General features: G+C 37.3%; 1 protein-coding gene across 8 annotated transcripts in view; it reads left to right on the top strand.

Moving 5' to 3' along the window:
* The window catches only part of Smarca1 (SWI/SNF related, matrix associated, actin dependent regulator of chromatin, subfamily a, member 1), an 86492-nt gene that overhangs the window by 9153 nt on the left and 63247 nt on the right, over positions 1-14092 (top strand). For all 8 annotated transcript variants that reach the window (XR_010061202.1, XM_006257526.5, XM_063280088.1 and 5 more), the window contains 8 exons: positions 180-280; positions 386-486; positions 3528-3707; positions 5399-5554; positions 6654-6785; positions 7505-7573; positions 11594-11703; positions 12310-12536. Coding sequence is in view for 7 of the 8 variants with exons in the window: in XM_006257526.5 (XP_006257588.3) it covers positions 180-280; positions 386-486; positions 3528-3707; positions 5399-5554; positions 6654-6785; positions 7505-7573; positions 11594-11703; positions 12310-12536 (1076 nt within the window). In the remaining variant the exon portion in view is untranslated. The remainder of the gene's footprint in view (positions 1-179; positions 281-385; positions 487-3527; positions 3708-5398; positions 5555-6653; positions 6786-7504; positions 7574-11593; positions 11704-12309; positions 12537-14092) is intronic.

Below are 14092 nucleotides of genomic sequence, written 5' to 3'. Positions count from 1 at the left end.
TTTTTCTCACCAGAACATAATTAGTTAAAAAAAACCCCAAAACTTAGACTGCTCTACCACATTCTATGCCAGACACTAGATAACACATTCCTTTTTTAATAAAAGACATTTGCAAATCTAGCTTGGTGTCTCCGCACTGGCCTGAATGTGAAAGTTTTTCTTTTTGTCTTTTCACCTAGCTATCGCCACAGGCGCACAGAACAAGAGGAAGATGAGGAGCTTCTGTCAGAGAGTAGGAAAACATCGAATGTGTGTGTTAGATTTGAGGTCTCACCTTCTTGTGAGTACTTTATCACACTCATGGTCACTTTTGCAGTTCAGTAGAAAACCCAATTTCCTTGAGTATACTAGTAAAAGTCTGAGAGGTTCTTCATTTCTGTTTTAGATGTGAAGGGAGGACCCCTGAGAGATTATCAGATTCGAGGACTAAACTGGTTGATCTCTTTGTATGAAAATGGAGTCAATGGTATTTTAGCTGATGAAATGGTAAGGCACTGGTATTCAAAGAATGTTCTGATTTACTACAAGTTTTTAATGTAAATTTGAACTACCTGTGTTGAGCTTTCCTTAAGCCCTATGCCCAAAAGCTTTATTTAGTGGCAAAATAATCTACTTTTTAGATTTCTTTCTTTTACTTTATGTGTGTGAGTGGCTTGCCTGCCTATATGAATACCATGTGTTTGCAGCACCCGGGGAGGAGAGGGCATAGGATCCCCGGAACTGGAGTTACGGCTGATTGCAGGCCACCACATGAGTGCGAGTAATGGAACCCAGGTTCTCTGTCAGAGCAAAAGGTGCTCTCGACATCTGAAGTATGTCTCCAGCCTGCAAAAGAATGTTTGTTGTCTATAACTGTTCAAATAACTTGTAGAATAGAACCTTTTGCATTGCTCAAAGATCATATGGAGGTTTCCTGAAGTGGTACGACACCTCTTCTTTTGCTCTTGTTTCTGTTTGAACTTTGGCTTCCAAGAAGCCCAAAGAAAAGTGCAATGCCAAAAGGCAGCATCTCTTCATCCTTTAAGGTCTGCCCCTGATGGTTTCCTTTTCTTTTCTTTTTTCTTTTCTTATGCTTTATCTTCTAGTCTAATTTTCCTTGATAACTTTTCATTTCTGTTTTACCATTAACTTATGTTCCATGTTTTTTATAACGAGCAATCTGGCATCTTCTTGGGAATGAGGTAGGATATAGAAACAAAACAATAAGTAAATGAATGAATGAACAGATTCGTACATAAATGACTGTAGACTCAGTTGTCCTGTAACTCGCCATTATTACATGGCCACAGATAACTGGGTTTCAATCCTCTTGCCTTAGCCTTCTGAGTACTTAGATTATAGGCATGGCCACAATGTTCAGCTTCAGTGTTGAGCACTGTAACAGTAGAGTACCAAATTGCGGTCTTTTGATAAGCTAATGAATCATGGACATGCATGTAAAATAACAGGAGAAAAAGTAAGATCATGTAAGATGCTAATTAAGTAGATGAGGGGATTGTAAGAAGGCCCAGATTTGTATGCTAAAACAAAATTCATAAAATTAGACTTAAGAGAGGACACAGGGACTTATATATCTATTTAATCCAATAATATAATATCTACGAGACTCGGGAGCCATATTTGTAATCACTATTATCCAGAAGGCCAAATGATGAAATACATCTTACGATGTCTAGTATAGGCTATCCCAGAGGGACTCATCTTTGGCTGAGCAGCTGTTAGGTGTACGGCCGAGCATTTTTTTAAAGCAAGGATTTGTAGCTCCTTATATTTTCATTATTGTGTTGAGGGCCATATTCTGTTCATAGCAGGAGAACCTCTGTTTATCTGTCAACAGAAGGGCAAGGATTATTTACCCCAAGAACTTCTAGGCTACAACTTGTCTAAGACAAAGATCTAAAGACCCTTCAAGATTCTGCTGATGCCATATAAGTTTTAATTCTATCTTATTTTTTATTGTCTTTCCCCACTTCCCTTTTCCTTTCCAGTACTGGAGCTTAAAACTAAGGCCTTATGTGTGTGCTTTGCAAGTGCTGGATCCCCACACTACACACCAGTCCGTTTTATGTTTTGTTTTGAGATAACGTCCCATTCTGTTGCTCAAGCTTTAAACTTGTGATTCTCTTGCTGCAGCCTCCCTTCGAGCTGAGACTACAGGTGTATGCCATCATATTCAACTTGTTTTACGTACTAAAAGAGAGGAAAGCATTTTAGAGAATATATGCAATTTAGAAAAAAATAGAAATTAAATAATAGTAATTACACAGCAATTCTGCCATTGAGAAATAACCATGGTTGACATTTTGCTATGTTTCTTTTTAAACTGTTTTTTAGATTTATAATTGAGATCATGGGGTATGTAGAGTTTGGCATTCTGACCTTTCCACATTCATATGTATTTTTCAAATCCTCTCTAACATTTTGTCAAAGTAAGTTTTTACTATCTGATAGTCCTAAGGAGGTGCCATGGATTCCTTCCACTGCTCTCCTGTTGCTGGATTGTTAGCGGTACAATGTCAGTTGTGCTACTATGACAATTTCATTGTTAGTTTCTCTGTGACTCTCAGGTTGTTATCATAGAATTCCTGGAAGTAGGATCAGTTTCTTAAACATTTTAAGGTTTTGGTGGGTCTTGTCCATAACACGCCATCTTAAGTGACTTATCAGATAAGATACAGCCCATAAAAGTGGCACTTAGCTTCATAGAGTAAAGTTTTCTGCTCTGCTTAGAGATTATGCAAAAGCTGCTTAATTATTTAGTGTTTACTTTTACTCCGGAGGCTGGAAATCAAACCCAGGGCTTCATACTAAACATGTGCTGTCCACTGAACTACGCCCTATCTCTTATTTTAAAGTGATGACTTATTTTTAAAGGCTGAACAGCGTAGATCCCGTTCCCACGGGCTAGGCGCCAGGCTCATGGGTGTTTGATGTATTACTTTTTAAAAAGCACACTGAGCTAGTGCTCTCTAAGTTCTATTCACACTGCTATGCTCTGTGACTTTCTGATTTCTAAGGTCTTTAAGCGTGTGGGGTGTCAGTTGACAGCCATGAGCACCTTGAAACGCACAGTCTGAATATTTAATGCTACGGCTGGAATAATGTTGGGAACACTAGGAAGGAAAGGTCACTATCTCAACTGGCTCTAGAAAGAAGTCCATTTTTGTGAAACATGCACCCTGCAATCCCTAGGTTTGTACCTACCAGAAAAGATTACGGATCAGTTTACTTGTTCCTCAACAGAGTCCAGGAAGCAAGTCCTAAATGGAGAAGTGATTCATGAAGCAATATTTTGACTGCAGGTTTTTGGTTCTTTTCTTCTCCACTCACAACAAATAATGAATTGAAATGGTATTGTGTCTTTCTTCTTTTAAATAAAGTCCTTTCTCGTTTTTATTGCTAGAAACCCAATCCCTAATGTGAAATAATTGGCAAGAATCTTTTTTGTAATGTTGTTTTTAACAAATTGTTTCATTTAAAAAAAAAGCGTATTTACATGTTTTTCCCCGTTGTAATGATAAATGCAGGGCCTTGGGAAGACTTTACAAACCATTGCTTTGCTTGGTTACCTGAAACATTACAGAAACTTTCCTGGACCCCATATGGTTTTAGTTCCAAAGTCTACTTTACATAACTGGATGAATGAATTTAAACGATGGGTTCCGTCTCTCCGTGTTATTTGTTTCGTTGGAGACAAAGATGTGAGAGTAAGTGAGAAACTACTTTTTTTCTTTTCTTTTTTTTCAGAGCTGGGGACCGAACCCAGGGCCTTGTGCTTGCTAGGCAAGCGCTCTACCACTGAGCTAAATCCCCAACCCGAGAAACTACTTTTAAAAAGACTGTCAAGAGTCTTATTTCTAGACTGCAGTTGCATAATGTTCACGTTAAACACATTTAACTCAGCTATGACTACTACTACAACGACTACTAAATGACAGTTGAGATGGCCTGAGTCCCAGCTGGGCCCTGTCGTATTGTTGCTATACTAACTCCTGTACCTACCACGTTTATGAACTGTGTTTACTTCTCAGTATGTACTATTAGTCACCTTATCATTTGTGCTACTTAGGAGACAGAAGTGTGGAAATTGGAACGATTTAAGTTTTGCTATTTAAAGTTCTGGCTTTATATACTTGTCCACACATAGAAATCTTCTGTGACTGTAGACAGCCTCACCATTTTGTATTTATGCAAGGCTTGTAACATGCCTGTGTATATTCTCAGATAATACTAGAATTTGGGTTTCGGCCAGGGAGGAAGGTGTTTAGATTAGCTATTTGTCCAGTTAGTAGGCTATAATTATTTTTTAGGATTGTAGAATCAATCAAAACATAATAAATTATCCAAAACCACAAAAAGAATAATTCACTTAGAGTATTATTGAAATTTGTCTTTATTTTGCCTCCAGAGAACAGAATTTAAAATAAAAGTTTATACTATTTTACATATTTAGATAGATGAATTATCAAGAGATACTCTCAGCGGAATACTCCCATAATGAATTATGTAATTTTATCATTATCATTTTGCTTGAAGAAAAATTACTTAAATTTATTTAAATTTAACTTATAAATAATTTAAATATTGAAATACTGAGTTCATAAATTTAGAATCACAAGGCTGATTCCTCCTGAAGCCTTCTATTTTTCCATAGGAAATTGGTCACTTAAAATTCTGTTCTGGTCATTGTTAATATTTAATATAGTACTGTTCACTTCTTAGAGACTGATATTGATATATCTGAAATTCTAGATGATCATTTGTAGACCATTTGAACCTTGCTATCATATGGGGTAGATATGTTGACCTTTTCATTTTTTTTTCTGGCTTTTAATAAATACTTTAGGGAGCTAGTATTCAACAATGAAAACTCAATGTCTGTAAAAGACATTTTAGTTGTGATTTTAGAGAAATTCTTGATCCTGTCTGTATAAAAAGAGATTATCTTGATCCTAGTTGGTATAAAGTCATCTTGCAATCTGTTGCAGTATTGTTTTTCTTTATTTATCGCAGAGAAATCTGTATCTAGTGGAGATGGAAACAGATATGGTCTTAATTCTTATATCACTACTGATTGTGTAGTTATGAGTGAGTTTAAATGTGCACAATTTTAAGAGCCTTTTGTGTCATGTGCTTTTCAATATTTTATAAAGATACTTAACCCTAAATCTGGTCAATAGTTGCAAAAATTCTAAAAGAGTTAAGTTAAAAAAAAACAAAAAACTATTGGCCACAAAGTTATCTTTGAGCCCTTTCATGAGAGATTTTTTCTATCTCTCAAATGAACTAGACAAAGTGGTCTATGGTGTCTCACATAGCTCTTACTATTCTCCCTATAGTTTCCTTTGGTAATTACCCTGTCAACATAATCTAATATACAAACTTTATTTTGCATTAGGCAGCTTTTATTCGTGATGAAATGATGCCAGGAGAATGGGATGTTTGTGTGACTTCTTATGAGATGGTAATTAAAGAAAAATCCGTGTTTAAAAAGTTTCACTGGAGATACTTAGTCATTGATGAAGCTCACAGAATAAAAAATGAAAAATCTAAGGTAAGTTCTCAGTCATGTTATCTAAGTAGTAGGCTTGTTTGTTCACTTTTCTGTGTTTAAAATAAAAAATAAGTAGCAGAAGATTGTGCTTTTATTCACAGAATGCGAATGACAATTAGTTTTTAAAGTGCCCATAAAGGCTAAATTATTCAATACAGAACCAATAAAAGTTGAGCACTGGCTTTCATGCAAATTAGGTATTTATTTGCAATCTCCCCTGTTGCAGCCTAACTCTGTCATGCTACAGCATTTTTAATATTGCTGAGAATATGTGATGTACAACTATCATTTGCATTGACTTATTTTTTATTATTGAGGAGCGACTTACCTTATGCGTCTTGTGGATTAGAAAAGGGAGTTCCCTGATTTATGTGAATTAGAGTCTGGTATTAATATTGAGAAACATAAATGATTAGCTGCCATTCAACTTCATCAACAGTAGGAAAACCTTCACTTGTAATGATGAGCCTCTCTTTGGCTCATTGGGCTACTTTGGGAGAAACAGGGACAGAGCTGGAGCAAAGCCACCAGGTGGAGCATACTAATTTCACGTTGGAACTAATACCTGATAAGAGGACGCATGTTAAAGAATAATTGCTTCATTAAGGACATTATGAAAATAGGATTTTTTTCCCAAAATTACTGATTTTATGTTTTTGTCATTTTTTTGTGATCTTAAAACTTGAAATCTTAATACATAGTATAAAGGAAAACAAGCTCAATTCTGGTGCTAAATAATTGTGAGAAGGCCAGGGGTGGAGCTGAGCTATGAATGTAGATGAAGATGGCTGGTGGGAGAAGATGTTGTTATGTAAAGTGATAGCTTGGATCCAATGGAAGACATCTGACTTTCTGAAACCCAAAACGGAGAAATGAAAGATTTTCACGATGGGGGAGGGCTCTCAGATGTAATATGATTTGTATTCTTTCAGGTGTGGACATGTCTAAGATGTTAGTGTTTGATTATGCTTTGTGGTGGCAATGCCAACTGAAGTAGCATATTTTTCCATGGAAAATTAGTTTGAATGAAGTATATAACTGAATGGTGAGCATTCCAAGAACCAGAACAATGCTTACATAAGTTCTATTTTTATTTTAGCTTTCAGAGATTGTTCGTGAGTTCAAGTCAACTAATCGCTTACTTCTAACTGGGACACCTTTGCAGAATAACTTGCATGAGCTCTGGGCATTACTTAACTTTTTATTGCCGGATGTCTTTAATTCTGCAGATGTAAGTTTAAAACACAGTATTTGTGTGAGGGGGAGGGGGAGTGGTTCTCATGGTTGAACTGAGGGTGCTTAGCTAATGCTTTACTATTGATCTCCAATCCCAGCTCAAAGCCATATATCTTAATATATATTCCTAATGTTCACAATCATCTATATTGTCTCATTCCCTCCTTCCCTCTTCCCTCCTTCCATCTCCCCCCTCTCCTGTATTGTTACTATTGTTGTTTGTACATGTGAGAATGTGTGGCGATCAGAGGAAAACTCGATCTAGTCAGTTCCCTCCTTGCATCTTTATGTGTATTCCGGGGAATCGAACTCATGTAATTATGTTGACCCTGAGAGTCAAGTTTCTTTTTTTACATTTCAAATGTTATTCCCTTTCCCAGTTTCCCTCTGGATCCCCCTATCCCATCCCCCACCCCTGCTTCCGTGAGAGTGCTCACCCACCTACCCACTCCCTCTTGCCTCCCCACCATGGCATTTCCCTACACTGGGGCATCGACCCTTCACAGGACCTAGGGCCTCTCCTCCCATTGATGCCCTACAAGACCATCCTCTGCTACATATGTGGCTGGAGCCATAGATCCATCCCTGTGTATTCTTGGGATGGTGGTTTAGTCCCTGGGAGCTCTGGTGTGTCTGGTTGGCTGATATTGTTGTTCTTCTTATGGGGTTGCCAAAATCTTGTGCACTTACTGTAGAATTTTCACCCCTTCACAGGACTTTGATTCTTGGTTTGATACTAAAAATTGCCTTGGTGATCAAAAGCTTGTGGAAAGACTCCATGCAGTAAGTAATAGTGATCATAAACGTCAATAATCAATTTAAGGGAATATAATTGAGCAAGAAAACAAACATCCATAGAATCTGAAATTTTGGGCTTCCTGTTTATGTCAGTTTCATGGCTTCTCCCTTATAGCCTTGGTAATAACCCTATGTTGAACAAAGCCATTATGTCCTTGACCTCTCCAGAATATCTTTTGCTTTTGGTCTCAATTATCCTGTGGTCCTTCCTTGTGGAGGCTCTTCACTCTCATATCCTACAAATTCTCCAGAGAGTAGAGGCCAGAGCCCTCTCTTGGTTCTATCTCCCACCTACTGTCTTCTCTATCATCTGGTAATCAGCAGGCGATGCCCTCATATTTATTGATCAACATTTCTCATTCTTTGATAAATAGTTACATCTACATTTACTCGTTCTATTTCTTTTGTAATATGGCAGAGACCTCCAGTCCCCAGAGCCCTGCTTCAATCTGAAACAATCTTTGCTGTGCTCGGATAACTCTTCTGCTCCTACTGTCAATCCTTTTTACACCCTTGTTCTTCTGCTACACTGCCCTCATAACTCCAAACTGGAATATAGTGTAATGCTGTTTCCCTGTATGAGTATATAGATCTTTTTTGTACTGAGACTGCTCAATACCAAGACAATTCTACAACCCTCCTTGAGGGAACCACTGATTTTATGCTCTCTAGGATAAGCTGGAATTTCATGGTATTGACTCCTTCAACATGATCTTCTATAGTTTTCTTTCTTATTTCTTCTAACAGTTGATTTAGATGTTGCCCAACCCCATGTTGGGTATCTCTTGCTCTCCACCACTGTCAGTATGTAACACTGTTCCCTACTGAATGACAAAACAGAAGCCATTAAGTAGAAATTCATTCATGTGGTCCTGTCTTCTGAAGCTTTGTACATTTTGGTTAGTCAACTGCCTAAGAGGAGGCATTATTTTCTCTCTGCTCAATGGCAAATTCTTCTGTGGGAACTCTGAATCTCATCATTTCTTGTTTCCTTATGGACTTTATTCCATAGTTTAGTCCTTTAATGAACATCCCTCTATAATGTCTCATTTTTCTCAATACATAAGCATGCTCAGGTAGCTTCCCTGAGGTCCTTGAGAAGAAGTTTCTGAGTTACAACTTGGATTCTGGCATTAGTTTGTTTATTTTATTTTTTTTGCCATATTTAAGCATAGCACAATTTTGGAAAAACAGCTTTTCTGTTAACGATTCACTCAGCTCTGTGAATACAACAAAGCTTAAGACATGTTTACATTGGAGCTCTTTACAAAGTCCATGTGGCTTCATGTCTAAGATGGGCTCTTTAGGCTTAGAAACTATGCTTAAGATGAGGGTCTGTGGGGAATGACTGAGGTAAACAGTCCCGTGGGAATCAGGATTTTGCCTGCCTCTAAGATAAAACAGAAGTCATATCGGCTGTTACAAACTACCCTTTCACAAGGATGTATTTTATGGCCTAGAAGTAATGCTCAATGTTTTAGGAGGAAAGGGACTGGGATAGTAAAACATAAATTCTGCAAGATATGGGCAGATCCTGGCTTATCAGACAGCAAAGGATTAGCAGGTTGTAAACTATCTCCATTCCCAGCATTCCGAGTGGATGGTATGCTAAACATCCTTTTCCTTTGAAGGATGCCTGTGAATTTAATTTTCTTGGGTTCTCAAGGGCTTAACTGTATGCACAAGTACTTTTCTCCCTATCGATTGATCCATCCATCCATCTATCCATCCATCCATCCATCCATCCATCCATCCATCCACCCACCTACCCACCCACCAACCCATCTACCTTTCTATCATTGACTGCTTCTTCAACTTTGGGTCCTTAACCATGATTTTCTCTTCATGACAGCCAACCTTCGTGAGAGTAGTTTACCTTTATATCTTCTCTTTCTAACCTTTTATTTACTCATAAACCCACTAATCACTGATGGCTCTTCATTTCGTATGAGTGAAACCTATTCACATAGTTTTCAATGACTTTCCAGTTACTAAATTCAGGGTATACTAGCAGTAATGTATGTGTTAATAATAGAAACTATTTCTTGATTTCTCTGGAGATCTACTGTAAAACCTATATACTTCTAACTCAAGTTCACTTTTCATAAGCATCTTGTAAAATCTATATAGTACCTCTCCTTTTCCTACAGTTTTGCTTTCTATCATTTCAGTTAACCATGATTAATCATAGCCCCAAAATATAGAAAATCATAGAAATAAAAACAATGATTAATCTCTATGCATTAGATACCATCAATTTCCATACCAGTCATCATTCTTTACAAAATACTTCCTGCTGTTGAAAGAAATTACATTCATATAGTTTATATTTGTGTTGTATTATAATGCATTTGTTCTATTTTATTGTTATTATTGATCATATTTCTATGCTGGATTTATAAATTAAATTTATCATAGATATATACTATGACACATCATATATGTAGGATTGTGTGTATCTTGCTATTTTGAGCATCTTATATAGATCTTGTAATTTCCAATGGGATTAATTTTTAACTTTATACTGCCTTCAGAGCATTTTTGCCTCAAAGTCTTAAAGACAGCTTAAATGCTGAATAGACTACTACAAGTTTCTCTAGCGGCCTTGAAATTAGGTATTATTTTCAATGCAAAATATGTTAAACATACTATGACATTTTTTAGATGAATGAAGAAGAAAATTCAAAAAATCGAAGTCTGAGTCTTTAAATCTACTTCTACTTATTAGCATAATGACTTTAATGATTTACTGAAATCGAAATAATCATGCTTCGCTGGGTGTGGTGGTGCACACCTTTAATACGACCACTCATGGATCTGTGAGTTTGAGACTGGTCTACGGTGTGAATATCATGACAGCCAGGGTAGAGAAACCCTGACTCCAAAAAAAAAACAAAAAAAACAAAAAAAACAAAAAACCAAAACTAAAGAAACAAAAACAAACCCCCAAAACAAAAAACAAAACAAAACAAACAAAACAAAAAACCCCAAACCCCAAACCAAACCAACCAACCAACCACCAACGAAATAAACAACAGAAAAGAAATAATCATATTGTGAGCTGCAGAGACAATTCAGTCGTTGAAGAGGGTTGTTGCTCCTGTTTAGAGAGGACTTAGGCTTGATTCCTGGTACCTATATGGCAGCTCACAACCATTCCTAATTCTAGTTCCAGGGGATATGATACTCTCTTCTGGTCTCCAGGGGGACCAGGTACACACATGTTGCATATACCTACATGCAGGCAAAACTATAATAAATAAATAAATAAACTGAAATAGTAAATAAAACAAGTCAGAAAAATTGAAAAGAGAAGTAATTCTATTCCTTTCAACGATTTATTATGAGGCTTAACTACTGCCTCTAATGTTAATGGTGCAGTACGTGGCACATTGCTAGGAGGTTCTCCATGAGGAACACAAAATCTGTCTTTCGGGGATACAGTAATAACCTTTTCTCCATTCATTTTTTAAACAGTGCTTAAACTGTTTTTTTTTTAATATCGATTTTTTCTCCTCATTTGTTTATTTATTTTAAATGACTGAATTTTAAGTTTACTTGAGGGAATTTGAACTGAAACTCTCATGTTCTATTTTCCCATGCTGAAAATAAGTCCTTGTATTAAAAGCAGTATGTAAAGCAAGACTTCTTCAACGATTATTCAGTAAGCAATAGTCTTAAGTTTTAGCATACTTTCTTCCTGTCAAGTCACGGGTGTTTAATTTCCCTCTCTCATGTCTAGAGGATCTGAGAATGGAAACTAGAGTCTTCTGAATGATGAACATCCACACTCTTTTATGAGCATTACCCTAGCCTCTATTCTTATTCTTTAAGGGGTCATGGTTTGGTGGGTATTTACTGAGAAATTAGGCAGCTATTGTTATTGCTGGTGTTTGTTGTACATCAGGATAACAGTTTTAAGTGTTAAAACTGTAGTATTAGTGAGACATGCCATATGAAATCATAAGTGCTTTCTATGCTTTTACAATAAACATTGTCTTTTAGGTTTTAAAACCATTCTTGTTACGCCGTATAAAAACTGATGTAGAGAAAAGTCTGCCTCCAAAGAAGGAAATAAAGATTTACTTGGGACTGAGTAAAATGCAACGAGAATGGTGAGCAATTTTTCATCTGGTAACATTTATTTATATATAAGAATTTATTAAAAATAACATTTGCTGATTGTTCAGCTATGATAATTTACTTAAATGGTAAGTTACACTGATCAAGTATTCTATTAGAAAATTAATGTGTTCCATTTAAAAAGGGAAACGGGATTGTGAATATAGCTCAAACAAGTAAAAGTTGGCTGTAAACTTTCAGCAAGTAATGTAGTTAGTGGATAATTATCAGATGTAGCTGCTGGAACAATTGTTAGCTGATGACAGTTTCTAGAAATAGTATAGGGGCACAGGTCAATAAGCAGCGTAGAAGTAAATAACATACAAAACAAAATGTTCAAATCTTTTGTTTCTTTTTTTTTTCTGATCATATTTTCTTTTGAATCAGAAAGAATTTTTTTTTGTTATTGTGACTGAACCTAGGGCACTGTGCATATTAGACATGTATTCTACCATTACCTGATACCTCCCGCATTCAATTCAAATCTACCTTTATCTACTTTATTCCTACTTAATAGGAATCCAGCCATATTGCTAGTGGGACTTTTTTTTAATAGCATTGTGTTCTTAAAATTGATTAATTATAGTTTACCATTTTAGGTATACAAAAATTCTGATGAAAGATATCGATGTTTTAAACTCTTCTGGCAAGATGGACAAGATGCGACTATTGAATATTCTGATGCAGCTCCGAAAGTGTTGTAATCATCCTTATCTGTTTGATGGAGCAGAGCCTGGTCCACCTTATACGACAGATGAGCACATTGTCAGCAATAGTGGTAAAATGGTAGCTCTGGATAAGCTATTGGCGAGAATTAAAGAACAGGGTGAGCGAGGAATTTTTTTTTTAAGTTACCATGGAATAAACTCACGATAATTGTATGTGAATAAATATTCATTTATCCACTTGGCTAGGGGACATTGTTGAGTAATTACTCTTTGTCAGGAATTCTCCTGCAGTCTAAGAATGCAAAGATGACTACAACGATGGCTTTGGCTTGGAGAATTTCACAGTGTAGTGAGGAAGAACAGTCACAGCACATTGTTCGAAGTGCACTTCATCCTGCTGTTGAGAAACGGGGAATCGGGAATGTCTTCCTAGTTATGATATTTGAAGGGAAGACGGGATTGCAAGCAGGAGTGAGCCGTTGATAATGGGATGGGTGTGCTTGTCTAGGGCAGTGAAACGGACCATAGCACAGGTATTTATGGTATGAATCGTAGCACGGCAATTTGTGAATTTGGTAAGGATAGATCGTGCCAATTATGCACCATTATGCACCAAATTATGGAAGGTCTTTTAAACCATACTACAAAGACTTTATTTTGGATGTAGAGGAGTTAAAGAAGATTTGATGAAAAGAAGTAACATGATCAGGATTGTATGTAAGGAGGATAATGTTGGAAGCACTATATGGGAAATCTGGGGATGAGAGAGAAAAACCAGAAGACGAGATGAAGACAGTTGCAGAAATAATCCAGAGAGAGATTATACGAGCCATTGTAGATCCTTGTGACAATGACAAGGCAGAATCTAAGTCATGGTAGTGTATGTGCAAGATTTTTTAAAATTTTTATTTATTTGTTTATATCCCAAATGCTGCTCCTCCTCCCGGTCCCTCCCTCACCAAGTCTCTTCCCCTGATCTGATCCCCTCTCCCTTCTCCTCTGAGCAGGTGGGGTCCCTCCTGGGTATCCCCCATGCTGGCACATGAAGTCTCTGTCAGATTAGGTGCATCCTCTCCCACTCAGGCCAGACGGGCAGCTGTGAAGACTGAGTTGCATGTCTGCCTCATGCCAGCCTGTGTATGTTCTAATAACATAGTTCAGATTCTGAGAGCTCCCAGGGGTTCAGATTTGTTAACTTTGTTGGTCTTCCTGTGGAGTTCCCCTCTACTTCAGGGCCTTCAATCCTTCCTCCAACTCTTCCATAGGAGTCCCTGACCTCTGTCTAATGTTTGGCTGTGGGTCTCTGTATCTGCTTCACTCAGCTGCTGGGTACAACCTCTCAGGGGATTGTTATGTTAGGATTCTGTCTGCAAGCATAACAGAGTAGTATCATTAATAGTGTCAGTGGTTGGTGCTTGCCCATGGTATAGGTTTTGATTTGGGCCAGATATTGGTTGGCCTTTCCTTTAGTCTCTGCTGCATTCCTACATTTCTTTTAGATGGGACAAATTTTGGATCGAAAGTTCAGTGAGTGAGTTGGTGTCCCTATCTTTCCACTGGGTGGGTCTTGCCTGGCTACAGGAGGTAGGCTCTACCAGTTCCATGTCCCTGAGATGTTAGGCATCTCAGTTAAGATCACTGGCACTGACTCCTGGGAGCCTCCCCCATCCCAGGTCTCTGGGACTTCCTAAAGATTCTCCATTTACCCCCCCAC

This window comes from Rattus norvegicus, chromosome X, assembly GCF_036323735.1.
Source record: "Rattus norvegicus strain BN/NHsdMcwi chromosome X, GRCr8, whole genome shotgun sequence".
In the NCBI taxonomy this organism is placed as follows: domain Eukaryota; kingdom Metazoa; phylum Chordata; class Mammalia; order Rodentia; family Muridae; genus Rattus; species Rattus norvegicus.
The sequence above is the reverse complement of the archived record's forward strand: the minus strand, read 5'-3'. Positions and strand labels throughout refer to the sequence as shown.